Below are 27625 nucleotides of genomic sequence, written 5' to 3'. Positions count from 1 at the left end.
ACAATTTTGTGCTCCCAACTTTGTGGGAACAGTTTGGGGATGACCCCTTCCTGTTCCGACATGAATGCGCACCAGTGCACAAAGCAAGGTCCATAAAGATGCTGATGCCTTAAGAGTTGCCTTCACTGGAACTAAGGGGCCAAGCCCAACCCCTGAAAAACAACTCCACATCATAATCCCCCCTCCACCAAATGGTTTGGACCAGTGCACAAAGCAAGGCCCATAAAGACATGGATGAGCGAGTTTGGGGTGGAGGAACATGACTGACCTGCACAGAGTCCTGACCTCAACCAGATAGAACACCTTTGGGATGAATTAGAGAGGAGACTGTGAGCCAGCTCTTCTAGTCCAATATCAGTACCTGACCTCACAAATGCGCTTCTGGAAGAATGGTCCAACCTTCCCATAGACACTCCTAAACCTTGTGGACAGCCTTCCCAGAAGAGTTGATGCCATTATAGCCGCAAAGGGTGGGCCAACTCAATATTGAACCCTACAGACTAAGACTGGGATGCCATTAAAGTTAATGTGCATATAAAGGCGGGTGTCCTAATACTTTTGGTATTATAGTGTATATGTGCCCACTACTCCATAGGTCAGGAGTTTCATGTCACCTTGCTCCTCTTTACATTGCTGGCCGAGCTCTGATTGTTCTTGCCTTGGTTACCAACAATAACAGATATTTTTAAAAAGGAATCTGTACTCCAGGTTTAATTTATACATTTCTAAGATGTTGGGGGCAGAAAACCAACTGAATAGCTAGAGTCCCAGTGATGGTGAACCTTGGCACCCCAGATGTTTTGGAACTACAGTTCCCATGATGCTCAGCTACACTGCAAAGTGCATGAGCATCATGGGAAATGTAGTTCCAAAACATCTGGGGTGCCAAGGTTCGCCATCACTGAGCTAGACCGTTAACTATGAAAAAACACAACTGTCGGCATACAAAGGCCACTAGCAGCACTGGGGTCCTGGGTTCAAATGTTAAGCAGGACACTATCTGGAGCTTGCTTGTTCTTCCTGTGCTTGCGTGGGATTCCGCCCACACTCCAAAAGACATGGTGGTAGGTTAATTAGCTCCTGTTTAACTGGTCCAAGTATGTGGATGTATACAAGAAAGCTTAGGCTGGTAAGCTCAGGGCAGAAAAGACAAGGACTGGTGTGAATACAGTAAGCAGAGCTGTGCCAATTGGCATCCCTGTAATAAATACATGATGCAGTCTGTCACTGGCAGAACAAAAAAGGTATTAACCCTATGGTATGGGGGGGGGGGGGGGGGGGGGGATATTAGGGGTTGGATTTGGAAGGGGGTATCGGCTTAGCGCTAATGCTGAACACAAATTGCATCATAAAATATAAAAAAAAAAATACTTTACCCATAGATCAAATTTAAGAGAACACCGCTTCACATAAATTCCTGGCCCTCGCCAACTCCAGGCTGAAAGTAGTGATTATTATGGGAAAAACTGGGCGGAGTTGGGAACTCTCATGTAGAGATTGGTGATGGAGTTCCCACAACACAAAAACACAAATCTACTGTGTGACCAGACTCTCACGTAGTCACCTCCCTGGCCTTTGGAATGTACTCACATCCACAAAGAACATAGAAAATCCCTTCTTAGTGATGAAATGCTGTGAAGAAGCAAATAAATAATACATATACATCAGTTTACAACATTCATGCATAGTGTCCCAAGTTGTGGTCCGGCATTCCCAAAGATGGGGGGGGGGGGGGATATGGCATCTTTGGGGCAAAGACAGCAGATACAAGAGTTCATGAGTCCCGGGAGATCCAATGGCCTTGGTACTCCTGCAGATCCTTCTACAGCTGCTGTGAGATTATAGGACATCCACACTCTTCCAGAACCGACTTCTTTCCCTAAATGACTACTCTTGATTACAAAGCAGCAGGGTGATGATGACAAAAACAAAGGGCATCGGCAGACTTAATATGCCCTGAAATTCCAGTAACTGGAAAATATGGAAATCTGGAGAAAAAAATAATAATAGGGGTTAGGTTAGGACAACCGTGCGGGAATTTTTAATTTTTTTTTTAACAAAATAATTAAATGATTTTGTTGGAATCCATTGAGATTTTAACAATTCAATACAGTTTTAGGACATGTTAAGTTTCCCTTCTATATGCCAGGTAAATGAAGCAAGTTATAAGGCTGAATTCACACATTTGTGCTTTCCATTGATAGAAATAGCATTACATCTCAATGCACATTAACACACATAATAAAGTATGCAAATCTATTGTCCCTGCTAAAAGATATGCTTTGCGGCACAGCAATGTAATACTATCCAGCAAGGTCCGCTGCCAGGCATGGTACATGCAGCATTTTTGGTGCACTGGCATCCCATTTATTTTTAATTACCACAAGACACATTAATGCAGCTCAATGGTGTAAATGTGGATTGCAAGGCACCTTGAAGATGCACTTTGCAGTTTCTATCAATGGAAATGCATCAGAAGCGAGGAAGCAGTTAGGAATGTAGCTTAAAAAGTAAAAAAAAAAAAAAATAAATAAAAAAAACATGTTATACTTACCTGCTCTGTGCAATGGTTTTGCACAGAGCAGCCCCAATCCTTCTCCCCTGACTGAGCTCTAGGCCCCCCACTTTTCATCGGGTGGGTGCCCCCAGGGAAAGCCACTTTCCCTGGGGGCACCTGTGCGGGTTCGCTCCCAAGTTCCATAGCAGTGTCCAGTGACACCACCCCCCCCCCCCCCCCAGCTCCCATGTCACAAGATTTGATTGACAGCAGCGGGAGCCAGTGGCTCTGGGGGGCAGCTGCAGCCGAGGTGGTTTTTAACCTTCCTGCATAGAATGCACCACTTTAAGCTAAACATTTTACACTTCTTTTTCTGTCCATTGGAGTGGTCATCAATGGTCCTTTTAGATATAATTTCCTTCCATTTACCAAACTCCAGCCAACCTTTTTTTTTTAGCGCGGAATAGACACTGGGAGAAGATGGCAGCACCCGTGGAAGACAGGAGTGCTGACAGTGCAGGAGGGGATCACTTGCCAGGCAAGTCTACCATATAATGTACATACTGTCAGATTTTGGCCAACTACACAGGAAATGTTTGTTAGAGAGCTTAGCAGCAGAATTGAAACTGGACCAAATCCCTGGGTGTAGCAAATAATTGGTACGAAAATTAAACTAGGGGTGGCTCCCTTGGGAGTAAGCTACACACAAATATCAATGTCGCATGAGGGCACAATGCTCTACTCATGCCATCAAGATTGCTTACATGATGTCACGAGCTGAATGTCGGGCGGCATTGGCCAGTTCAATAGAACATCGGTCAACATTCAGGCCGTGTGTATGGCAGCCAGGCCGGCTTCGGTCGAAAGGGCATAACCGAAAAGGGTCTGCCGATCGGCAGCTGAGAGCAATGACCGGTGTGTTCTGGTGGGGGAGGGGAACTAGTCCCCGTCAGAACACAATAGCTCAGCAGAGGGAGATCGCTGTACTAACATTGCATTGTTAGTACAACAGCTCCTCCTGAGCTCTTCCGTTTTGTTTTTCGTTCAGCCCGTTAGGTTGGGAAAAAAAAAAAAAAAAAAGAAGGAGGGCGGTTAGTGTGTACTAGGCTTTCACTCCTTTAGGAAAACAACATTTGTTCCATTTGTTTAGCAAATAACCGTAGGTCAGGAAGTCTTAGAGAACAAACAGATTCCTCCACAGAAACAAGGTGGGTGGAGTAATCCTGGGGGTGCGCTACCAAGGTAGGCTGTGTGCATCCATAGATACACACAGTGCAGCTCGGCCTCTCCCTATTCACGGAGTTTGATTGATAGCAGTGGGGCTTCATGGATTTCAGTGAAGCCTGTGAGAGCAGGGAGGGAAGAGCTGCAGACGGGCACAGTGCTGGATGGATGTAGGGCTAGTAGAAGTTTTTTTACCTTATTGCATAAAATGCATTAGGGTAAAAAAAAAAAAAAAAAATAACTTGGACTTTAGACCCACTTTAAAAGATGCACGTTAATGACATTACAACAAAGCATTTTCAGGTCAGTGATGACATCCTTCATTTTTCTCCTACCTAACAAGCCAGTGGGCTGGGTCACACCATGCCTACACAGGAACCCGCTGTGCGATTCATGCTGCATACAAAAAAAAAAAAAAAACGCACTCCATTTGCGACCTGCAATGGGTGTCAAATGCATTGCATTTGCCCGCACCAGATCGCAAGGTACTTTTGAACCATGCGATCCGGTTGCAGTACGTTTTAAAAAGTTCTTATATTTATTAAACCTCAGTATACAACGCTCAATTGTGTTATCCTGGTGCGATTATATACTATTATTCAACTTTGTGAAACAAATAAAATGCATCATTCACATAAACTGCTCCAGTGCATGAATTAAAAAAAAAAAAAAAATCCTCTTTCCTATCTCATTCGTGAACGCAAACATAATAATAATAGTCCACATACAAAGTGTCCAATTGCTCTCCAATGCTGTGGAGTGGAAGGTCACTGGAGGGGAGAAAACAAAAAGGTATGAAAAAATGGAACGAAATGGATATATTTATTGGACACTTTATCCCCAGAAGGCCTAAAATATAGGGGTTGATCTAAACTGCTTTATTGCCATAAAAAAAAAAAAAACAAAACAAAAAAAAAACAAAACAAAACAAAACAAAACAAAAAAAAACACAAACAAACAAAAACACATTTAAATAATATATGTGTAGAGGTTTAATAAATATAAGAACATGGATTGTGTTTTACACAGGAGCCACACACACTATATATATATATATATATATACACATATACATATATACACACACACACATACATATACACACACATACATACATACACACACGTTTTAAAAATTAGTGCATGCATTACGTGTGGTGCAGTGTGATTTTAGACCACTCAAATGCTTAAATCGCACAGCGCGTTCCTGTGCGGCATGGTGTGAACCAGCCCTGAAGTTTTTATTAAGCATCACTGGGTTTCAATAGCAGAGCAATAAATTATGAGGTCAATTTATTTCTGCCTGTGCTCATTTATTACAGGACCCCCCCAGAAAGCCTGATATTGAGGTTTGTTGGTGTGCAGGGCATATAGCCAGCTTACCTTGTCCTTCAGTTGCTGGCAGAGCTGCAATGACACAGTGAAGAAGACCAACGCGTCGTTCAGCCAGGGAACCAGGCACTCCACTTTATGGACATGACTGATTTCAAATCGCTGGTTGTTCAGTTCGCTGTAGGATGAAGAGCAGAGAAGTGTACGGCTCTGTATAGGAAAAGTCTAATTGTTCAGAATACTGGTTTAGAAATAAATGGTATGATGGCTAATCGGAAACAGGGGCCAACTGCCATTTCCATTTTCCAATTGGCCGCTAGTGGAGACAGCAGTTTTTCCTTGCCTCTATTCTAAAAAAATGGCAGCTGGAATCTGGTTACAATGGGAAAAAACTAAAAAAAAAAAAAAAAACAACAAACACACATGTAGGACTCACAAGACATTCATGTTATAGAAGATCTGTATACTTACAACATTGCTCCTGGATTATGCAGGACAGAACTGCCAGCAGGCCGGAAATTCTGAAAGCAGATGATGGCTGAATTAATATCGGTCAACAAGGATTTAACCACTTCAATACCAGGCACGTTCACCCTCTTCCTGCCCAGGCCAATTTTCAGCTGTCACACTTTGAATGACAATTGCGCGGTCATGCAACACTGTACGCAAATTTAATTTTTATCATTTTTTTCACACAAATAGAGCTTTTTGGTGGTATTTAACCACTTAAGGACCAGCCTCATTTTGGATTTTAGGTGTTTACATGTTTAAAACAGGTTTTTCTGCTAGAAAATTACTTAGAACCCCCAAACATTATATATGTTTTTTCTTCTAACACCCTAGAGAATACAATGGCAGTCATTGCAATACTTTTTTTTGCACCGTATTTGCGCAGCGGTCTTATAAGCGCACTTTTTTTGGAAAAAATTCACTTTTTTGAATAAAAAAATAAAACAGTAAAGTTATCCCAATTTTTTTTATATTGTGAAATATAATGTTACGCCAAGTAAATTGATACCCAACATGTCATGCTTGAAAATTGCGCCCGCTCGTGGAATGGCGTCAAACTTTTACCCTCAAAAATCTCCATAGGCGACGTTTAAAAAATTCTACAGGTTGCATATTTTGCGCTACAGAGGAGGTCTAGGGCTAGAATTATTGCTCTCGCTCTACCGGTCGCTGTGATACCTCACATGTGTGGTTTGACCACCGTTTTCATATGCGGGCGCTACTCGCGTATACTTCTGCGCGCAAGCTCGTCGGGACAGGGGGGTTTTAAAAATATTTTTTTTTATTTTTATTATTTATTTTATTAATTTTTACACGGTTTAAAAAAAAAAAAAAATTGTGTCACTTTTATTCCTATTACAAGGAATGTAAACATCCCTTGTAATAGAAAAAAGCATGGCAGGACCTCTTAAATATGAGATCTGGGGTCAAAAAGACCTCAGATTTACACTAAAATGCAATAAAAAAAAAAAAAAAAAGTCATTTAGAAAAATGACATTTGAAAAAATATGCCTTTAAGAGGCGTGGACGGAAGTGACGTTTTGACGTCGCTTCCGCCCAGCAGTGTCATGGAGACGAGTGAGCACCATCTTGGCCTCACTCGTCTCCAGACACACCAGAGAACAGGACGCGATCGCCTCCGCCGCTACCGACGGCTCCGGTAAGCGACGGAGGGCACCGGATCGCGGCGGGGGGGGGGGCCCCTCTTCCGCCACCGATAAAAGTGATCTTGCGGCGAATCCGCCGCAGGGACCACTTTTATCTGAAAGCCGGCCGCCGCACGAAAACGGGGATACCGGGGTTATGGCAGCTAGCTGCTGCCATAACAACGATATCCCCGTTCAAACTTAGGACGTACATAGTCGTGCGGTGGTCGGGAAGTGGTTAATCACCACTGGGTTTTTTTTTTTTTTTTTGCTAAACAAAGGACTGAAGAAAAAAAAAAAAAAAAAAAAAAAAAAAAGAAGAAGAAGGTTTTCTTTGTTTCTTATTTTGCAAATAAGTAATTATTCTTCACTGATGTGCGCTGATGGCCACTGATTGGGCTGCACTGATAATCAGGGCACTGTACAGGCTATCAGTTTCAGGGCTGCAGGAAGAGAGAATGGACTACATGGGTGCTAATCAGCTTGCTGTCCATTGAAAACTACAAGTCATCTGCTGTGGTGGCTTGTAGTTCATTCAGTCACAGATCCCTGTGAATTAATGATGTGGCTGTGCGAGGCTTCGCCCACATAGCCGCACCAGTTTTAAAATGCGACAGCGGATGCGGGGAGTGGATTCCCCACCCCGCTGTCAAAAGGTGGGCTGCTGCATTTTATAAAAAGGAGGATCTGGACAGCAGCACTCCAATAAAAACACCTTTATTGTATAAAATAACAAAAAGTTCAAACCACAGCAGGGTACAGGATAGTTTAACTGACGCGTTTCACACTCTTAACAGTGCTTAGTAATGAGAACTGACCTGTAGCCACATATTCAGCTTCACCTTAATAGGTTTTTGTTAAATTTAAAAGCGGTATTAAATCCAAAAGCAAACATTATATTGCAGCTTACCAATTCTTAGAGATGTGGTGGCTGCGTTAGTTTCCTTTCATAGGCTCCCCCCCCCCCCTTTTCTATTTGCCTGGTGGTCCAGGCTGTAAGTTTGTTGTTTTCCAGCAGAACAAGCTCTCTTGCAGTTAGGGGGATGAGACAAACCATTTACCACGGACAGGCGTGATTACAATGATGGTTTTACATTAACAGAAAAAAAACAAAACAAAAAAAAAAAAAAAAAAAAAAAAACTCTATTATCCTAAAAGGAAAAAAACAAAAAAAACAAAACACTGTTTGCTGTAACTGCTTAAAAAATATTAGCTGGAGTTTGGCTTTAATGTGTTAGTGTTTTTAAATCTGCTAGTGCATCCAACACTTCCCCCCCCCCCCCCCCCAGACTGACAATGCTGCAGTCCTAAAGTGCCCCCTGAGCTCCTGCATCCAGAGTGGAGGCACTCTAATACAGGAGGAGGTGTTGCCTGGTCAGGGAAAAAAAATTAAAAGCAATGCAGCCACCACATCTAAGGATTGGTAAGCTGCAATATATTACATTTTTGGGTTTAAGACAAGACCCCCCCCCCCCATCCTTTATCTGGCTTCGTAACAAGGCATAGATGTCACCACCAAAACATTCTGAGACATCCTTTAACCAATCGCTTACCTTGGTAGAGTTTGGTTGCAAGGCATGGAGTTGATAAACCAGCAGACACAACTTATTGACATTGACATAGAAATTCAGGAGAATGTCGGGAGGAAGTGCTGGGGTAAACATTTTCTAAGGGGAAGTAAAAATAGAGTTTAGTATAAAAGATCTAAAAACAGGAGATAGGAAGCAGCGACATCAAATGACCCCATTCTGAAAAAGTTAAGCTGGCCTCAGACTGTTAGAACCATAGACAGCTAAAACAGATTCCCTCACCCACACAAAACGAGGATGGAGGATGGAGGATGGAGGAACCCCCCCCCCCAAATATTGGGACATTGTATTTTGCCAGTGGCACCTACCACTGTCAGAATACTCCAATTCCAAGCACGTCCCTTCGACAGAAGTCGATAAACCAATTGACTTCTGTCAAGCACGGATAGTCACACACTTAGAAATACATGTTTTACTGTGCGTTGCCACTATTCACAAATGTATACAGAGTTAGACCTTAAAAGCGATTGTAAAAGTTATTTAACCACTTGCCAGCCCAAGCCAATTCTGGGATTTCACTCCTACATGTAAAAATATTTTTTTTGCTAGATAATTACAGAGAAACATTTTTTTTTTTTTTTTTTTTTTTTTTAGTAGAGACCAAGAGACCACAGGGAATAAAATTGCTGTCATTGCAAATTTTTTTTATGTCACACAGTATTTGCACAGCAATTTTTTTGAAAAAAATATACTTTCATTAATTTTCATGCAAGAACACACTAGATAAGCCAATTTTTTTAGTAAAATTTAAAAGGATGACGTTACGCCGAGTAGACACCAAAGATGTGACTCTTTAAAATTGCGCACACTCGTGGAATGGCGCCAAACTGCGGTACTTAAAAATCTCCAAAGGCAACGCTTTAACTTTAACCTAATTTTTTAAAAAGGTTACCAGTTTAGAGTTAGAGGAGAGCCTAGTGCTAGAAATATTGCTCTCGTTCTAACGATCGCAGCAATACCTCCCATGTGGTTTGAACGCCATTTACATGATGACGTGACCTACATACCTTCACGAGGGGACGCCTTAAATATTTTTTAAAATTATTCATTTTATTTAAAAATTTTCCCTTTAATTTTATATTTTTTGATCACTTTTATTCCCATTTACAAGGAATGTAAACATCCCTTGTAAAAGGAATAGGGCACAACAGGTCCTCTTTACGGAGAGATCTGGAGAAGGAAGGAAGGAAAGAAGGAAAGAAGGAAGGAAGGAAGGAAGGAAGGAAGGAAGGAAGGAAGGAAGGAAGGAAGGAAGGAAGGAAGGAAGGAAGGAAGGAAGGAAGGAAGGAAGGAAGGAAGGAAGGAAGGTACTTAATGGGCCACCTTCAGGTGTTGACACTGGTATAACCAATCAAGGAAGTTCACTTCCTATATAACCCCTCATCCTTCCAGGAGCATATCAGTTTTTGTAGCACAGCAATATATACTTAAAACTCCATAAAAGAGGGGCGGGACCTCTGTGTCCCATGACGTACTCCAAGAAAAGGATTTTACAGGTAAGCTGTAATAAAAATCCTATTTTCTTTATCGTACATCATGGGACACAGGGCCTTAAGTAATTACTTAATGGAATGTCCCATAGCATTGCTATTTGAGGGGAGGGAGGGATAACCCGCAGGGTACCCCCAGACTTGAGGACTTCTACTGCTGCCTGTAGTACACTGCGCCCAAAGGCGATATCCTCATACCTCCTTACATCCACCTGATAAAAAAAAATAAAAATATTTGTGAATGTATGCACTGAAGACCAAGTTGCGGCCTTACAGATCTGAGCCATTGAGACCTGGTGACAAACTGCCCAAGAAGCACTAACCGCTCTGGTAGAGTGCTCCTTAACTTGGAAAGGGGGAATCTCACCCCTTAAATCATAAAAGTTTTAATTATAACTTGCAGAATCTACTTAGCAACAGTGGATTTCGACGCGGTCTGTCCTCTTAGGACCCTCTGGCAGAATAAATAAGACATCGGTCTTAAGAATCTGAGCAGTTGTCTTTAAATAGATTCTCACTGCTCTCACCACATCAAGACAACGTAGTGACTTTTCTTCCCTGGAACATGGTTTTGAAAAAAAAACGATGGCAAGACAATATCTTTGGCAAAAAGCCTAGACGAGGGCATAACACCACTCTGTTCTCATGAATAATCAAATATGGCTCTTTTCAAGAAAGAGCAGCCAATTCCAAAAACCTCCTTGCTGAGGATATAGCAACCAAAAAATACCAGCTTCCTTGTCAGACGTACTAAGAATATGCTGTATCGGTTCAAATGGCTGTTTTTGTAACACTGACAAAACAAAATTCAAGTCCCAAGGGTTTAAGGTGATTTAACTGGCGGATTAATCTGCATCACCCCTTGCATAAAAACCCCGGACTAAAGAATGCGTAGCAAGCGGTCTTTGAAATAAGATCGATAAGGCTGAGACTTGGCCCTTAATAGTACTCAGGGCCAATTTCATCTCTACGCCTATTTGTAGAAAGGCAAGAATTTTTTCCTATGATAGATCTCCGTGGGTGTCAACCCTTGGATTCACACCAGGAAACATAAGCCCTCCAGACTATATAATATATAGTTCTGGAAGCTGGTTTCCTTGCATTAATCAATGTAGATTTGACTGACCCAGAAAGCCCACGTTTCCTCAGAATGTGGGTTTCAATAGTCAGGCCGTTAAATTTAGCGTTCATAAAGTAGGATAGAATATCGGCCCCTGTGAGAGCAGGTCTGGCCTTAGTGGAAGGGACCATAGATCCTCCACTGCCATCTTTATGATTTCTGCATACCATGACCTTCTGGGCCATGCTGGTGCTGCCAGAATTACTGGTTTTCTTTCCAGCTTGATCCTGAAAAGAAGTCGAGGCAGAAATTGAATAGGGGGGAATGCATAGATCAGAGAGAACTGATCCCACGGTATCACCAACGCATCTGTTCTGCATGCGACCGGATCCTTTGTTCTGGACACAAAAGTTAACTAACTTTATGTTGAACTGGACGCTAGAAGATCTACGTCCGGAGTCCCCCATCTTTGACAAACAGCCTGAACATATGTCGGGGTGAAGAAACCATTCCCCTGGGAATAATCTGCTGGCGACTTAAGTAGTCCGCGTGCCAATCTTCTATTCCCAGAATGAAGACTGCCGATAGAAATATTCCATGCCTTTCTGCCCAAGTTAGAATATGGTTCACCTCTCTCTGTGCTGAGAGACTCTTGGTGCCCCCTTGGTGATTGATATAGGCCACAGCCATGGCATTGACGGATTGGATCCTGACAGGACAATCCCTTAACCTGGAAGTCCAGGTCTTTAGAGCCAGACGCACTGCCCGAATCTCTAGGATGTTGATGGGAAAGGCTCTTTCGGTCCTTGAACAGTTGTCTACTTTTTTTTTTTTACTCTTTTATTTTTATGCTTTTTCAAACATATAAATACACCGCCTCTCAAGACGCTAATACAATTCAAACAAAAAAAAAAACAAAAAAAAAAAACCTTTTGTCAAACATATTTACATCACCTCACCAGTTCTCGAAATTGGTTACCTATTCTATACCTTATTGTAAGCCATTACTATTTACTCAGCCTCTTTCAAAAGATAGAGGGAGTGATTTATTATACAGCATATAAGGAAATTGTCCCCTATAAAGGGACAATGAAAAATGTATGTACTACCCTGAACGTGATTCCTTGCCCTCTGTTAGTACTGTTTCCCTCTTCTTCCACCCCTCCCTCTTCCCTCCCCCCAATGCATTATAAACCTTCCTCTCTATACACATTATTCATTATATGTGGTCATTAAGTATAGTGTTTTATTCCTTTCTTTCTCCCTCACCTTTCCCCCAGTCCTCTCCGCACCCCTCTCTACGGCTCCTACTCCACATTTTTTCTTTGGTATATTCTCTATTCTCCTTTATAGTGGGCACCCTAATTTCCCCCTCACAAAGAATGTCGCAATTATTTTTGTTACATAGAGCTTATTACACTCCAAAGAAGCTTTTTAGGTATGGATATAGAGCGGATAATAAATGCCCAAGGTGTCAAGGAACAGGTGACTTAATCCATATGATGTGGAGGTGCCCAAAGCTATTCAGGTACTGGAATGATATACTTAAGGAAATTAATAGGACCTTTGGGATTAAGCTGGAGATGGATGCTACATTATGTTTGCTAGGGAAAATAGAGGTAAACAGTATATCTAAAAATATCAAAATGACAGTAACCAGATGTCTATTCCAAGCACGAAAGATGATTGCCCAAAATTGGCAATCCGCAAGGCCCCCTACATCGGAAGAATGGGGTAAGGTGACGGGCGCCAATGTATGGAGGGAAAAAGTGGTATTTACAAGGCGGAAGAATTTGGATAAATTCTTAAAAATGTGGAAGCCCTGGTTGGATAAAATAGGGTGCCCACTATAAAGGAGAACAGTTGTCTACTTTAGTACTGATTTCCAGCCTGAAAGGCTGGCATCTGTCGTTACCACTTTCCAGATAACAGGTCTGAAGGATTTTCCTTTCGGCTGATTCTGGTTAGTAACCCCCAATTGAGACTTTGGGACACCCTTGGGGACAGCCGTATCGGCAAGTCCAAAAGCTTGGATCGTCTTGTTAGCAGATAGAATATGGTTTTGCAACAACATCGAATGGAACTGGGCATAGGGGACTGCTTCAAAATGAAGCCACCATCCTTTCTAACAACCTCATACAAAAAGGTGAATGGAGGGATCTCCTTTTGACCTGACCATCCGCACCAACTCTCTCATGGAGTTGTCTTTTGCCTGGGCAAGAACACCCCTTTTTCTGGGCTGTATCTATGATCAGACCCAAATACTCCAACTTTTTTAGCGGTTTTAAGGGAGACTTCACTAGGTTGAGAACGCAACCCAGACTTTTCCAGTTAACTGGACAAGAATATATAAAAAACGCGCTAAAGAAACAAAAAAACTAAACTAAAAAGGTGATGGCAAAGTGTTTAGCAACTATCCATCATATTGGAAGCTGCAATTAATATGTACAACATCAATACACACATAAGTAGGAAAATTATAAAAATCGCGCTACCCAAAACTAAACCAAAATCTATATAGTGATATATGAATGTGAGCCAAAAGCAATATACAAACAAATAGTAAAATTAATAAACAGTGCAGATAATCCGGATGTCAAAATAAAATAAATGTTTGACATCAACAAGTACTCAATCAATGCATAATGTGATGTGCTATACACCAGTGAGTAGTAAATTTAAAGTCCATCAATGAGTGAACAAATTGTGAATGAATTCTTGTCTCCGAATGTTGAGTGAAATCCACCACCACAATCAATAGGAATGCGCTCTTACCAGAATACCATGATCCACCATCACAGAGGATCAGAGAAAGCCTGTGTTATATTATCAGCTTTGTGGAACAGCAGGCAAACTCCAGATGGTGGGGGGTCACTTCTCTTCAGCAAGGCAATACCGCAGTGCATAGAAGAGAATAATGCTCCAATAGTGTAAAACCAATAACTAATTTTATTTAAAAAAAAGGTAATGCACAATGGTGGATGTAAAAACTCAGAAAGTCTGTTGCGCCGGCCGGAGCACAAACAGACAGCCTGTTCCTACTGGATTCACGAATGGAGTACGAGGTGACGTCAGCGCGTCGCTCCACCCTACGCGTTTCATAATAACTTACGTTGTCCAAGGGCGGCGCGCTGCGTCACCTCTTAAAATACAAACAGAGAGCGTATCAAGCCTCGTTCCGAGCCGACACGTGAACATTATAATTGAGGACCTGTTGATGTCAAACATTTATTTTGACGTCCATATTATCTGCACTGTTTATTAATTTTACTATTTGTTTGTATATTGCTTTTGGCTCACATTCATATATCACTGTATAGATTTTGGTTATCGCGAGAGAGAGAGCGAGAGCGAGAGCGAGAGCGAGATTTTCCTCCTTGTAGGATAGAAACTACTGACCCGATCAACTCCCTAGAAAGGAGCTAATCTTCACCGATTTAGATTCTTTTATATCTAGAATGGATCTGTTGAATTTCTGCATGGATCTGTTCATGTACAGGAAACGCATGAAAAAGGCAGTGAAAGTTTTAAGGAACCTAAGAAAAAACAGATCAGCTGACTCTACTAGAAGTAGTGTGAAAGAGGCACGAATCATCTCTGTAAGATTTATACCAGCAATTTCTCAGATTGCAAGGCTGAAAAAAGGTTTAACTCCAGTTGTCTCCTCCGCAGAGGAGTAATCTGTTTGCCTTTCTTTCCTGATCACTTGAGGGCAACCCTTCATCCTCTACCCACTGTGGGAGAGGGGGATCTAACACGTTTCCTATCCTTGGAAAGTGGATGCGGTTAAAGTCGCTGTTTTCCTTCTAGGCCCTGCAGGGCGGAGGAAAAAACGCATTTTCAATCATGTATACAGGGGCTGAATGGTTTTCTCCTCTAGAGTCTGACGGTGGAGGCCGTCGCCACTGCCTGGAGGCAGCTGCCCCGGCGCAGGTGAAGGAGTCCGTTTTAAATAAAAGGACGTTTATACCTTCTTTTTGGGCAAAAGAGTACCTTCCTGCTAGAAATCATTTGGATGTATTTGACCAAATTCTCCCCAAATAGTCGCTCCCCATGAAAGGGGAAACTAGTCAGAAGCTTTTTTGCAAGATGCTTAGGCTGACCAACCCTTTAACCACAGGGTCCTACTCATGTGTAGTAGCACAAGCGCAAAGTGGAACACTTGGTGGATAGAGACCCTTTATGGCGTCTATGGCAAAACATAGCGCCCTTGGTAGTTCGGCTACTCATGGGCCTGTTGTGCAGGGACCTCCCTAAGGGCCTCTTGAACTGGTCCTTTTAGGGGCCGACAGGTGCCTATTGCAGCGATTGCAGGCTGAGAACGGGGAAAAAGAGGATTTTAACAAAAAAAATGACTTCTTATCTTTAAGAAGTTGTACATTGTCTACTGGACAAGTTATGCTGGAAATCGCAGCACCTATTGCTGGTACTTTCCATCTTTTGTGAATTTCTCCTCCACGGAATAGAGAACTGAGAAACTCTTTGGAGGGAAAAAATGCTTATTCGGATGATCCCATTCAGCATAGATATGCTTTTCTAGTAATGTATGAAAAAGCTGAAAGGTTTTAAAGAGGAAGTAAACCCCGATGAGTTTACTTCCTCTTTGTTTCCCTGCAAAGGTAAAGCATAATGGGCTACTAGAGATATCATTTTGCCCCTGTTCAAATCATTAGTAAGACCTCATCTGGAATATGCAGTTCAGTTTTGGGCACCAATTCTCAAAAAGGATATTGGGGAACTGGAGAAAGTGCAGAGAAGGTCAACCAAACTGATAAGAGGCATGGAGAAGCTCAGCTATGAGGAAAGATTAGAGGAACTGAATTTATTCACTCTTGAGAAGAGGAGAATAAGGGGGGGATATGATCAACATGTTCAAATATATAAGGGGTCCATATAGTGAACTTGGTGTTGAGTTATTCACTTTACGGTCAACACAGAGGACAAGGGGACACTCTTTACAACTGGAGGAAAAGAGATTTCATCTCCAAATACGGAAAGGTTTCTTCACAGTAAGAGCTGTGAAAATGTGGAATAGACTCCCTCCAGAGGTGGTTCTGGTCAGCTCAGTAGATTGCTTTAAGAAAGGCCTGGATACTTTCCTAAATGTACATAATATAACTGGGTACTGACATTTATAGGTAAAGTTGATCCAGGGAAAATCCGATTGCGTCTTGGGGGATCAGGAAGGAATTTTTTCTCCTGCTGTAGCAAATTGGAGCATGCTCTGCTGGGGTTTTTTGCCTTCCTCTGGATCAACTGTGGGTATAGTATTGGGTATATTGGATTGTACGATATTTTTTTTTTTTTTATGGTTGAACTGGATTGACTTGTGTCTTTTTTCAACCTGACTAACTATGTAACTATGTACTATGCATCGCATAGTAGCCCATTATGTGTAACTTACCTGACAAAGGAGCCTGCGATGTCACCGCTGTCTCCTCTGCTACGGAGCGTCCATCTTCTTTCCGGGTATCGTGGCCCCGGCGAAGTGATTGGCCGGAGCTGCGATGACGTCACTCCCACACATGCGCACGGGAGCCGCTGCTAACAGTGCGCCTGCGCGCCTCTGTCTACGGCGCATGCACCGTAGACAGCGGTGCCTGTCTTTTTGCAAATATCTCCTAAACTGTGTAGGTTTAAGAGATATTTCTTGGACCTACAGGTAAGCCTTAATCTAGGCTTACCTGTAGGTCAAAGTGGTCCGTAAGGGTTTACAACCACTTTAAAGAACCCAAGGAAGGGACCGAACTTTCAGCTGACTCTGTTAAGGGTAGCATGAAAGTGGCATGAACCATCTCCGTAAGAGAGTTTGTACCATCAATCTCTCAGATTGCGAGGTTGCATAAGGTTCATCAATTGTTTCCTCCGCAGAGGAAAAAAAAAAAAAAAAAAAAAAATCGGCGTGATCGCCGGTGGGTAATACCTCATCCTGTGCCCACTGTTCCCTTGTAAAGGGTTTGAGGTGGGGAAGGGGGATCTAGCACGCTTCCTATGCCCTTGGATGGAGGATGCGATTAAAGCCGCTAATCTTCATTCTAAGCCTTGCAAGGCAGAGGAAAATGCATCTTCAGTCACGTATACAGGAACTGAAGTGTGAAAAGCAGCTGCACCACCAATCTGTTCCAAAGACTCACCCTGGCTTGCCTTGTCAGGTATCTCCAGAGAGGATGACAGTGTGGAGGCATGACTGGAGTTCCCAGCGCCTGGGGTGGAATTTTTGGTGCCTTAGTAGTAACCTTGGAAGCCATAGTGCTAAGCACAAAAGCAGAGGTACTCTAAGAACTGTTCTATTTGCTGAGCAATAGTAGGAAAAACAATGACAGCATAGATTAAACTAATGCTAAACAATAATGTCTTTTCCTGTACTGACAATGCCTGTGTAAACGCCTCACATCCTCCAGCGTTCCTGTGGCAGCCTTGCTTCAGCTGCTCTGGTAGACAGCTTCGTGTTCTCGGTGTATTAGCTTTAAAGCCCCTCAGGCGTGAACCTGATTGTTTGTGTGCTGTGTGCTTTCTTAGGACGCTGAGTCCGCACACGGTGCCGTTGTTCAAGGCCACGCCCCTTGCCCGACCCTCCCTCCTCCAATGAAAATTGTCAGCCTCATGCGAACGGCTTTGGACACAGCCAGAAGGAAGAGAGGAGGCTGCAGTCGCCAAGCGGTGTGTCTCCTGATCACCCCCACGCTTTACACTTTATTACAACTAAATGCTTTTTTAGAAAAAATAAATCATTGTAAGCACCCAGTGGTAAATGGTATGTTTCAACACAAAGACGCACTATACAATTTCCTTTAGATTTTTTTTCCTTTCGATTTACCAAAACCATTTAATATGAGGTCAAACTTAAAACACATTTTAGAAGAGGAAGAGGAAGAGGAAGAGGAAGAGGAAGAGGAAGAGGAAGAGGAAGAGGAAGAGGAAGAGGAAGAGGAGGCTCTGATCTCATGACATCCTACAAGTGGTTAACATGTCATACTTACCTGTACTGTGCAATGGCTTTGGACAAGAGCAACCCCAATCCTCCACTTACGGGGTCTGCAGCAGGCACTCCTCCTCTTCTCTGTGTATCCCCATAGGAGGCCGCTTCCTATGGTGGCACAAGTGCAGGCTCGATCCCAAGCTGTGCTATGGGTGTCCAATGACACACACAGTGCAGCTAGGCACCCCCCCCACTCCCTTGTCACTGGATTTGATTAACAGCAGCAGCAGCCAATGGCTCTAGCTGCTCTCACCGAGTCCAGTGAGGGCGGAGAGAGTGAGCGCAGCGCCACTGTTAAGCACATTGCTGGCTCAAGATAGGGCTCCGGTAAGTATCTGTGGGGTCTGGAGGGAGGAGCTGACAATATAAATGTTTTACCCTAATGCTGAGAATGGATTAAGGTAAAAAACCTTCAGCCTTTACAACCACTTTAATCTACTAAACTGTAAATGGGTTTCAGATCTCTCCAAAATAAATAAGAGGACTTAAGTGAACAATGGTTGGTCTTACCGTCAGCCCGATAGTAGCGACTTCTGGCAGTGTCATGGTCGCCGGGGTTGTGAGGCGATTCCGGGCTCGGGTTAACTGTAGCATCACAGCATCCATCAGCTGTAAAAATAAATTCCATAAACCAAAATCAGATGTTAAGTAGCAGAAGGATTTCAAGCTACCAAGCAAGATGGCTGCCAACATACCAAGATTACATACTTTTTTTACTCCTCTCTTCTGCAGTGGAAATCATTTCAGTGCATTGTATTGTCAGCCCATAGATTATGCAATTTGCTTTCCTTCCATCACGGGTGGGAGGAAAGAAAATTGCTTGATTCCCCCATCAATAGTCAGTGTTGATGGGGGAAATCCCTGGTCCTTCCCTGCAGGCAGAACACAATGACTGCTGGCTGCTGTAGTCCCCCAGATAATTCCCCAGCGTTTTACCTTCAGTACCTCGGACCCGGTCTGGAAGGTGTAATTCTCACCCCGATTGGTGAGCAGATAAATTGCTTGATTCACGTGGTTCCTGGCATCCTGGATCTAATACAGAGAGAACATCTCAAAGTGTGTGTCAGGGCAAAATAAAAAACAAAAACACATAAGCAGAATGTCTCTGCAAAGCATGCATATTTCTTCATGCTTTATCCCTTGACCTGCTAGTACAGAAAAAGACCTGTTGATCTGCCAGAAATGCATTCCGCTCCCTAAGCTGACAAAACAGAAATTCTGTGGACCAAGTCTTTTGTTAAACAACTTAAAAAGGGTTGTAAAAGCAGAAGGTTTTTTTATTCTATGCATTAAGATAAAAAGCTTTGGGTGTAGCAGCCCCCCTAATACTTACCTGAGCCCCCTCTCTGCCCAGCAATGTCAACGAGTGTCTCAGCTGTCCAATATTCTCCTTCCTGATTGGCTGACACACAGCAGCGGCGCCATTGGCGCCTGCTGCTGTCAACCAAAGTCAGGCGGCAGGGCCAGGTCAGGGCTCTATGTCTGAATGGACACAGGGAGCTGTGACTCGGCTCGGGTGCCCCAATAGCAAGCTGCTTGCTGTGGGGGCACTGAACAGGAAAGAAGGGCCAGGAGCACAGAAGAGGGACCTGAGAAGAGGAGGATCTGGGCTGCTCTGTGCAAAACCAACTGCTCAGAGAAGGCAAGTATAACATGATTGTTATTTTTACAGAAAAAAAAACATGAGATAGATAGATACACACAGACAGACAGATACATACACACACAGTGGGGCAAAAAAGTATTTAGTCAGCCACCAATTGTGCAAGTTCTCCCACTTAAAAAGATGAGAGAGGCCTGTAATTGTCATCATAGGTATACCTCAACTATGAGAGACAAAATGTGGAAACAAATGCAGACAATCACATTGTCTGATTTTTGAAAGAATTTATTTGCAAATTATGGTGGAAAATAAAGTATTTGGTCACCTACAAACAAGCAAGATTGCTGGTTCTCACAGACCTGTATCTTCTTCTTTAAGAGGCTCCTCTGTCCTCCACTCATTACCTGTATTAATGGCACCTGTTTGAACTTGTTATCAGTATAAAAGACACCTGTCCACAACCTCAAACAGTCACACTCCAAACTCCATTATGGTGAAGACCAAAGATCTGTCGAAGGACACCAGAAACAAAATTGAAGACCTGCGCCAGGCTGGGAAGACTGAATCTGCAATAGGCAAGCAGCTTGGTGTGAAGAAATCAACTGTGGGAGCAATAATTAGAAAATGAAAGACATACAAGACCACTGATAATCTCCCTCGATCTGGGGCTCCACGCAAGATCTCACCCCATGGGGTCAGAATGATCACAAGAACGGTGAGCAGAACCACACGGGGGGACCTAGTGAATGACCTGCAGAGAGTTGGGACCAACGTAACAAAGGCTACTATCAGTAACACACTACGCCGCCACTGACTCAGATCCTGCAGTGCCAGACGTGTCCCCCTGCTTAAGCCAGTACATGTCCGGGCCCATCTGAGGTTTGCTAGAGAGCATTTGGATGATCCAGAAGAGGATTGGGAGAATGTCATATGGTCAGATGAAACCAAAGTAGAACTGCTTGGTAGAAACACAACGCGTCGTGTTTGGAGGAGAGAGAATGCTGAGTTGCAACCAAAGAACACCATACCTACTGTGAAGCATGGGGGTGGCAACATCATGCTTTGGGGCTGTTTCTCTACAAAAGGGAACAGGACAACTGATCCGTGTACATGAAAGAATGAATGGGGACATGTATCGTGAGATTTTGGGTGCAAACCTCCTCCCATCAGCAAGGGCATTGAAGATGAAACGTGGCTGGGTCTTTCAGCATGACAATGATCCCAAACACACCGTCCGGGCAAGGAAAGAGTGGCTTCGTAAGAAGCATTTCAAGGTCCTGGAGCGGCCTAGCCAGTCTCCAGATCTCAACCCCATAGAAAACCTTTGGAGGGAGTTGAAAGTCCGTGTTGCCCAGCGACAGCCCCAAAACATCACTGCTCTAGAGGAGATCTGCATGGAGGAATGGGCCAACATACCAGCAACAGTGTGTGACAACCTTCTGAAGACTTACAGAAAACGTTTGACCTCTGTCATTGCCAACAAAGGATATATAAAAGTATTGAGATGAACTTTTGATATTGACCAAATACTTATTTTCCACCATAATTTGCAAATAAATTCTTTCAAAAATCAGACAATGTGATTGTCTGGATTTGTTTCCACATTTTGTCTCTCATAGTTGAGGTATACCTATGATGACAATTACAGGCCTCTCTCATCTTTTTAAGTGGGAGAACTTGCACAATTGGTGGCTGACTAAATACTTTTTTGCCCCACTGTATATTATTATATATATATATATATATATATATATATATATATATATATATATATATATATATATATATATATATATATATATATATATATATATATATATATATATATATATATATATATATATATATATATATATATATATATATATATATATATATACACACATACATACACACACACACACACACACACACACACACACATATACACACTATAATTTTAATGGTAGGTTTATTTTAACAGTAAAAGACAGAACAAACAAAAGTATCTAAAAAGAAACGCATTTCAAAAAAGTTACAAATGGATTAGCATTTTAATGAGTGAAAAAAGTATTTGACCCCTTCACAAAACATGACTTAGTACTTGGTGGCAAAACCCTTATTGGCAATCACAGTCAGATGTTTCTTGTAGTTTGCCACCAGGTTTGCACACATCTCAGGAGGGATTTTGTCTCACTCCTCTTTGCAGATCCTCTCCAAGTCATTAAGATTTCAAGGTTGACGTTTGGTACTTCAAACCTTCAGCCCCCTCCACATATTTTCTATGGGCTTAAGGTCTAGAGACTGGCTATGCCACTCAAGGACCTTAATGTGCTTCTTCTTTAGCCACTCATTTGTTGCCTTGGCCGTGTGTTTTGGGTCATTGTCATGCTGGAATACCCATCTACAACCCATTTTCAATGCCCTGGCTGAGGGAAGGAGGTTCTCACCCAAGATTTGATGGTACATGGCCTTGTCCATCATCCCTTTGATGCAGTAAAGTTGTCCTTTCCCCCAGAAAAACACCCTCAAAGCTGAATGTTTCCACCTCCATATTTGATGGTGGGGATGATGTTCTTGGGGGTCATAGGCAGCATTCCTCCTCCTCCAAACACAGCAAGTTGAGCTGATGCCAAAGAGCTTGATTTTGGTCTAATCTGACCACAACACTTTCACCCAGTTCTCCTCCGAATAATTCAGAAGTTCATTAGCAAATGTCAGATGGGCCTGTACATGTGCTTTCTTAAGCAGGGGGACCTTGGGGGCAGTGCAGGATTCCAGTCCCTCACGGCATAGCGTGTTACCAATTGTTTTCTTGGTGACTATGGTCCCAGCTTCCTTTAGATCATTGTCAAGATTCTCCCGTAGTTCTGGGCCGATTGCTCACCGTTCCCATGATCATTGAAACTCCATGAAGTTAGATCTTGCATGGAGCCCCAGGCTGAGGGAGATTGACTGTTATTTTGTGTTTCCTCCATTTGCAAATAATCGCACCAACTGTTGTCACCCTCTCACCAAGCTGCTTGGCAGTGGTCTTGTAGCCCATTCCAGCCTTGTGTAGGTCTACAATCTTGTCCCTGACATTTTTGGACAGCTCTTTGGTCTTGGCCATGGTGGAGAGATTGGAATCTGATACAGCGATTGCTTCTGTGGACAGGTTGCTTTTATACAGGTAACAAGCTGAGATTAGGAGCACTCCCTTTAAGAGAGTGCTCCAAATCTCAGCTCGTTACCTGTATAGAAGACACCTGGGAGCCAGAAATCTTGCTGATTGATAGGGGATCAAATACTTATTTCACTCATTAAAATGCAAATCAATTTATACATTTTTTGAAATGCATTTTTCTGCATATTTTTGTTGTTATTCTGTCTCTCACTGTTAAAATAAACCTACTATTAAACTTATAGACTGATCATTTCTTTGTCAGCGGGTAAAACGTACTTTTTTCCCCCTCACTGTAAAGTTGAATTTTCAATGACTGTTTGCAAGACTGTCTATGAACATATCCGATATTACAGGAGCAAGTATTTGTAGTACTGACAAGACTCCGCGTCTCTGCTGTGGGATCAGGCTTAGGATTTTTAAATTCTTGATAACTACCAGAATGACCATAAATATACTGAAAAGCAACATTATTTTATTTTTTTTAAATTAATATTTACCTTCTCTGTGCAATGGTTTTGCACAGAACAGCCCCAGAAGGCTTTTTACCTAAATGCATTAAAGTGATTGTAAAGAATCACCTTACAAAACAAGCCATTCCATTTAAAATAGAAAAAAAGGCAAACCATTTTTGTATGTACGGTATATAAAAAAAAAAAAAAAAAAAAAAAAAAAGGAAGGAAGAAGGCAGCAATGGCAGATGAATAAAATGTAGCCCCCACAGCTCAGAAGGGCCCCACTGGGTTACCTGCTGCATCTTCCACTGCTTGTCCTCCCGGAAGGCAAAGTGGAGAAGCTGATTGGTCCTCAAGACCTTTAAATTGACTTCCTACGGAGAAAGACAAGGGGAAAAAAAAAACAGTAAAACTGAAGCCGCTGAACACTTTCATAATATACACATCAGCACAGGTTCTTTGAAACACCCAGCCCTGCCAAAAACTTGTTTTTAGTTTCAAACATGAGAAAGGAACTGCTATCAAAGTTTTTTTTTTTCTGCGGTGTGTTTCCTTACTGGGGAGATTTCCCCTCCCGTCCAACAAGATTTCACTAATAAAAATAAAAATACTCACAGCCTGGCAGAGAGTGTCCCCTTGTAGTGTCAGAACTCCCTTTACTTGATCTGTGCTGTACAAGGGCAAAAGAGGAGAAGAATCAGAGCAAACCTCTGAGTAATAAAGGAGGACCTGTCACTGACACGTGGACCACATTTTACTCCATTACCTGGAACTTCCCAACACAAAGTTCTCTTGCTTGGTGGACCCATCTGCCGTTCCACTGGGAAGTGTAAACCTGCGGGATGCCTCCTGTGTGAGAGACACAACAAATCTTAGAAATCTAATGGAAGAGAGATTTTAAAATATCCCTGACCCATCCATCACCTCCTATTATCTTCTCCATAAGCCGGGTACACACTGTTTTTTTTTTTTTTTTTTTCTGGGTTGAACAGAAAAAAAACTAAGGGTCAGCTCCAATCAGAGCCACTGAACTATCCATGAGAAGTTAGTGCATCGATCGCCCGCGCTGAGCTGTTGTGTTCTGACAGGGGGGCGGCCAAAACACTCCAAACAGCGGTCTCTGCTATTGGCTGAGAGTGCTGATCGGGAGTCGGCCGGCTGCTGGTTTTCCAGCATGCATGTCCGACAGAAGCCAGCCAGACCGACATACACATGGGCCGAATGTCGGCTGGTATTTTTGGAACTGGCAAATGTCTCCTGACATTCGGCCGTGTATACTCAGGCTCCAAATGTACACCCATAGGAGAACATTGGTCTAGCCCAGTGATGGCGAACCTGGGCACCCCAGATGTTTTGGAGCTACATTTCCCATGATGCTCAACAACACTGCAGAGCGCATGAGCATCATGGGAAATGTAGTTCCAAAACACCTGGAGAAAAAGGGGAAGTCCCACGGGCGACTGTTCGGTTCTGCAAAACACCTGGAGTGCCAAGGTTCACCATCACTGGACTAGTCACAGCCTACAACTGTCTACATCTCTGGTCATCACTTTTCAGTCTCTCCTTCAGGACCGCTCTTATGCTTCTTCATTTTACTGGAAACTCCCTTCCACATGTCACCAGGAATCCATCAAACACTTTAGAGCAGAAATGTCCCAACAGTAGGCCAAACTAGGTGGGAATTAACCTGCTAGGGCCACATGAAGTCCATGAACTGACCTCCAGCCTTCCCTTCAGTGTTGCACATCTGTACAGGCGCCTCTCCTGGACTTATTTAAATGAGAAACCTGTGCTAGTGACAATGTATGCCATTTCACCTTAAAGCAGCTGGAGCAAACCCAAACCAATTCCCCTGTACAAATGTAAAAAAAACAGTGCGCAAATAAATATTGTGCGACAGAAAAAATAGCAACACCCACCATTTTATTCTCCAGGGCCTCTGCTTAAAGTGTTTGTTAACCCCCAAAAAATAAATATACATACACATCCTGGTCCTTTAAAGCAGATTACACAGCACAGTGCTTGTGCTGTGTAATCTGCCCCCCTCTAAACTGTAAAATAAATAAATAAAAACCTCCCTGAAACTGCCACTTCCTGTAAGCCCTCTCTATACTGACCACCATGGTCAGAGTGCATCTCTCCACCATACGCCGCTGTCCCCTCTGCTCCCCTCTCTCCCCCTCACCCCCTCCTTCCTGCCTGTCAGCTCCCCCTCCCGTTATTATTAAAAACCTAAACAAATTGTCACACCTCCACCTCCCTATTCTCATTCCCCTGCTAGCTATTCCTTCCCCCTTTGTGGCGAGAGGCTCCTGGTGGGTATGGACACCTCTCCTCTAGGACTGAATCTGAAAGATACTCTGTTAGCATTGGGATAAGTGCAACTCGTGCTTTATAGTGTTGCTCATATGTGTTTAACTCTTCTCTGTATATCTTTGTAAACCTGAATTGCATTTGTGCATCATTCGAATAAAACTTATCTGTTAAAAAATTGTCACTGCCAGACCCTCTATTAGAGCCTGGCATACCATACTATGGAAGTTTTCTTTAAAAAAAACGAGTGTTCTAAATACCTATTTACAGCTGTCTTCAGGCCGATCACGACTCACGCCCGCTTTACAGCTACGAGACAGGGCTTCCGCAGGCCATGTGATCTCCCCAGCTGACGTCAGAGGGAGATCACGGCTCCTCCCGCAGAAGCCCTGTCTTGTAGCTGTAAAGAGGCCGTGAGTCATGTGATCGGCCTGAAGACAGCTGTAAATAGGTATTTAGAACACTCTTTTTTTAAAATAACTTCCATAGTGTGGTATGCCAGGCTCTAATAGAGGGTCTGGCAGTTACTTGCAATTTAGACTTCACACACGCGCAACACCGAACATCGACTTCTGGGGTCCCTCGGCGGCTCCTCCCCACATCAGATAACCCCCTAGGAGAAGCGCTCTCCCAGGGGGTTACCTTGCGGGTGCTTCCGAGTCCAGCATTCGGCATCCATAGCCGCCAAATGCAGGACTCGGCTCCGCCCCCCGGTCATTGGATTTGATTGACAGCAGCGGAAGCCAATGGCTGCGCTGCTATCAATCTATCCAAAGCAAAAGCCAAGAGCTGAGGATGCATTAAGGTGAAAAAACACGTAGGCTTACAACCCCTTTGACCCCTTTAACCACTTGCTGACGGCGCTATAGCTGAATGAGGGCTACAGCGTGGATGACTAATTCTGGGAGGCGGTCATATGACGACCTCCCGTGATCGCAGTGTCCAGTTGACACTGCTGATCACAGATTGAGGTAAAGAGCTAATCAGCACTCCATTCCTCATGCTGAGAGCGTGAGAAGAGAGCCGATAAAAAAGGGTCATCGACACAGATAATCAGGGCACCGATTATCAGTACAGTCCAAACAATGCCCATCAGTGGTGCCAACGTGTGCCCACCAGTTCCTCAACAGCGTCCCCTACCAGTGCCACCCATCAGTACAGCCTCATCAGCGCACATCAGTGAAGGAGAAAACCGGTTTCCAAAATTTTATAACCATGAAAATTTTTTCAAGATTTCCGCTATTAGTTTATTTAGCAAAAAATAAAAAAACCCCAGTGGTGATCAAATACCACCAAAAGAAAGCTCCATCTGTGTGAAAAAAAGGATAAAAAATGTTGTTTGGGCACAGTGCTGCATGATTGCGCAATTGTCATTCAAAGTGCGACAGTGCTAATAGGTGAAAATTGGCCTGGGCAGGAAGGGGGTGAAAGTGCCCGGTAAGCAAGTGGTTAATGGGTGTGTTCAAAGAAAAAAAAAAAAGAAACAAGAAATTAGAATTGTGTGTGCTCGTGCTCTATCAGTTATCAGCTCAAGCACATTGTGTTTATCTATTGTGACTGTGATGAGGGTCAGATCAGGAGTAAGTTTTTTTTGTTTTTTTTTTTAACTGATGGACATTGAAGGTTTTTAGAATTTACGAGGCCCTGGTCATACTAATGCTGCCATCGTAGAGACTTTGTACCTTACTGCAGAAGATGTTACAGACATATAAAATCAACTAGAGCCATGGTAGGCAACCTCAGCACTCCTGATGTGGTGAAACTACAAACCCCATCATGCCTGCGGCTGTCAGTCTTGCAATGCATCATGGGGCTTGTAGTTCCACAAAACTGTTCACAGTAAGGTTGCCTTACCACGAACTAGACTCCTGATGCCATTACTCCAGTGCTGATCATTAAATTAGATCTAAAAATTCTAATTGCAACAATATCCCTTATCCACCTTCACATGGACTCCCCATAACTAGATCTATGACGAGTACCATATATGGTAAGAGTACTATATATGGACTGCCATATGGTGTCATGTACTGGTCATTGTATCACCGACCTTCAATATATCCTGCAACTGCTTCAGAACAGAGTGCACTTCTTCCTTCAGGAGCCATTTGAACTCTTCTTCCTGCAAAACACATCAATACAATGATTATTAGCACAATAACTACACATGGATGAAAAGATCAGGTCTAGGTTCACACTTGTTTCCCTGCGGTTGCATTTGGATCCATATGAATGGGCTGCTGTACCTATGGAAAAAGAAAAAAAAACAAAGGGAGAGGTCCCTGTA

The 27625-nt window shown here is 43.0% G+C and overlaps 1 protein-coding gene across 1 annotated transcript in view; it reads right to left on the bottom strand.

Annotated features, from left to right (window-relative positions):
- Positions 1 to 469: 469 nt before the first annotated feature.
- The window catches only part of ROGDI (rogdi atypical leucine zipper), a 62605-nt gene continuing 35449 nt past the window's right edge, over positions 470 to 27625 (bottom strand). The window contains exons 2-11 of the mRNA XM_073636367.1: positions 27389 to 27460; positions 23792 to 23874; positions 23641 to 23695; positions 23319 to 23399; positions 18762 to 18857; positions 18336 to 18434; positions 8261 to 8374; positions 5524 to 5573; positions 5104 to 5230; positions 470 to 1988 (exon numbers count right to left, since the gene is read on the bottom strand). Of these exons, the coding sequence (XP_073492468.1) occupies positions 1947 to 1988; positions 5104 to 5230; positions 5524 to 5573; positions 8261 to 8374; positions 18336 to 18434; positions 18762 to 18857; positions 23319 to 23399; positions 23641 to 23695; positions 23792 to 23874; positions 27389 to 27460 (819 nt within the window). The 3' untranslated portion in view covers positions 470 to 1946. The remainder of the gene's footprint in view (positions 1989 to 5103; positions 5231 to 5523; positions 5574 to 8260; positions 8375 to 18335; positions 18435 to 18761; positions 18858 to 23318; positions 23400 to 23640; positions 23696 to 23791; positions 23875 to 27388; positions 27461 to 27625) is intronic.

This window comes from Aquarana catesbeiana, linkage group LG06, assembly GCF_042186555.1.
Source record: "Aquarana catesbeiana isolate 2022-GZ linkage group LG06, ASM4218655v1, whole genome shotgun sequence".
In the NCBI taxonomy this organism is placed as follows: Eukaryota; Metazoa; Chordata; class Amphibia; order Anura; family Ranidae; genus Aquarana; species Aquarana catesbeiana.
The sequence above is the reverse complement of the archived record's forward strand: the minus strand, read 5'-3'. Positions and strand labels throughout refer to the sequence as shown.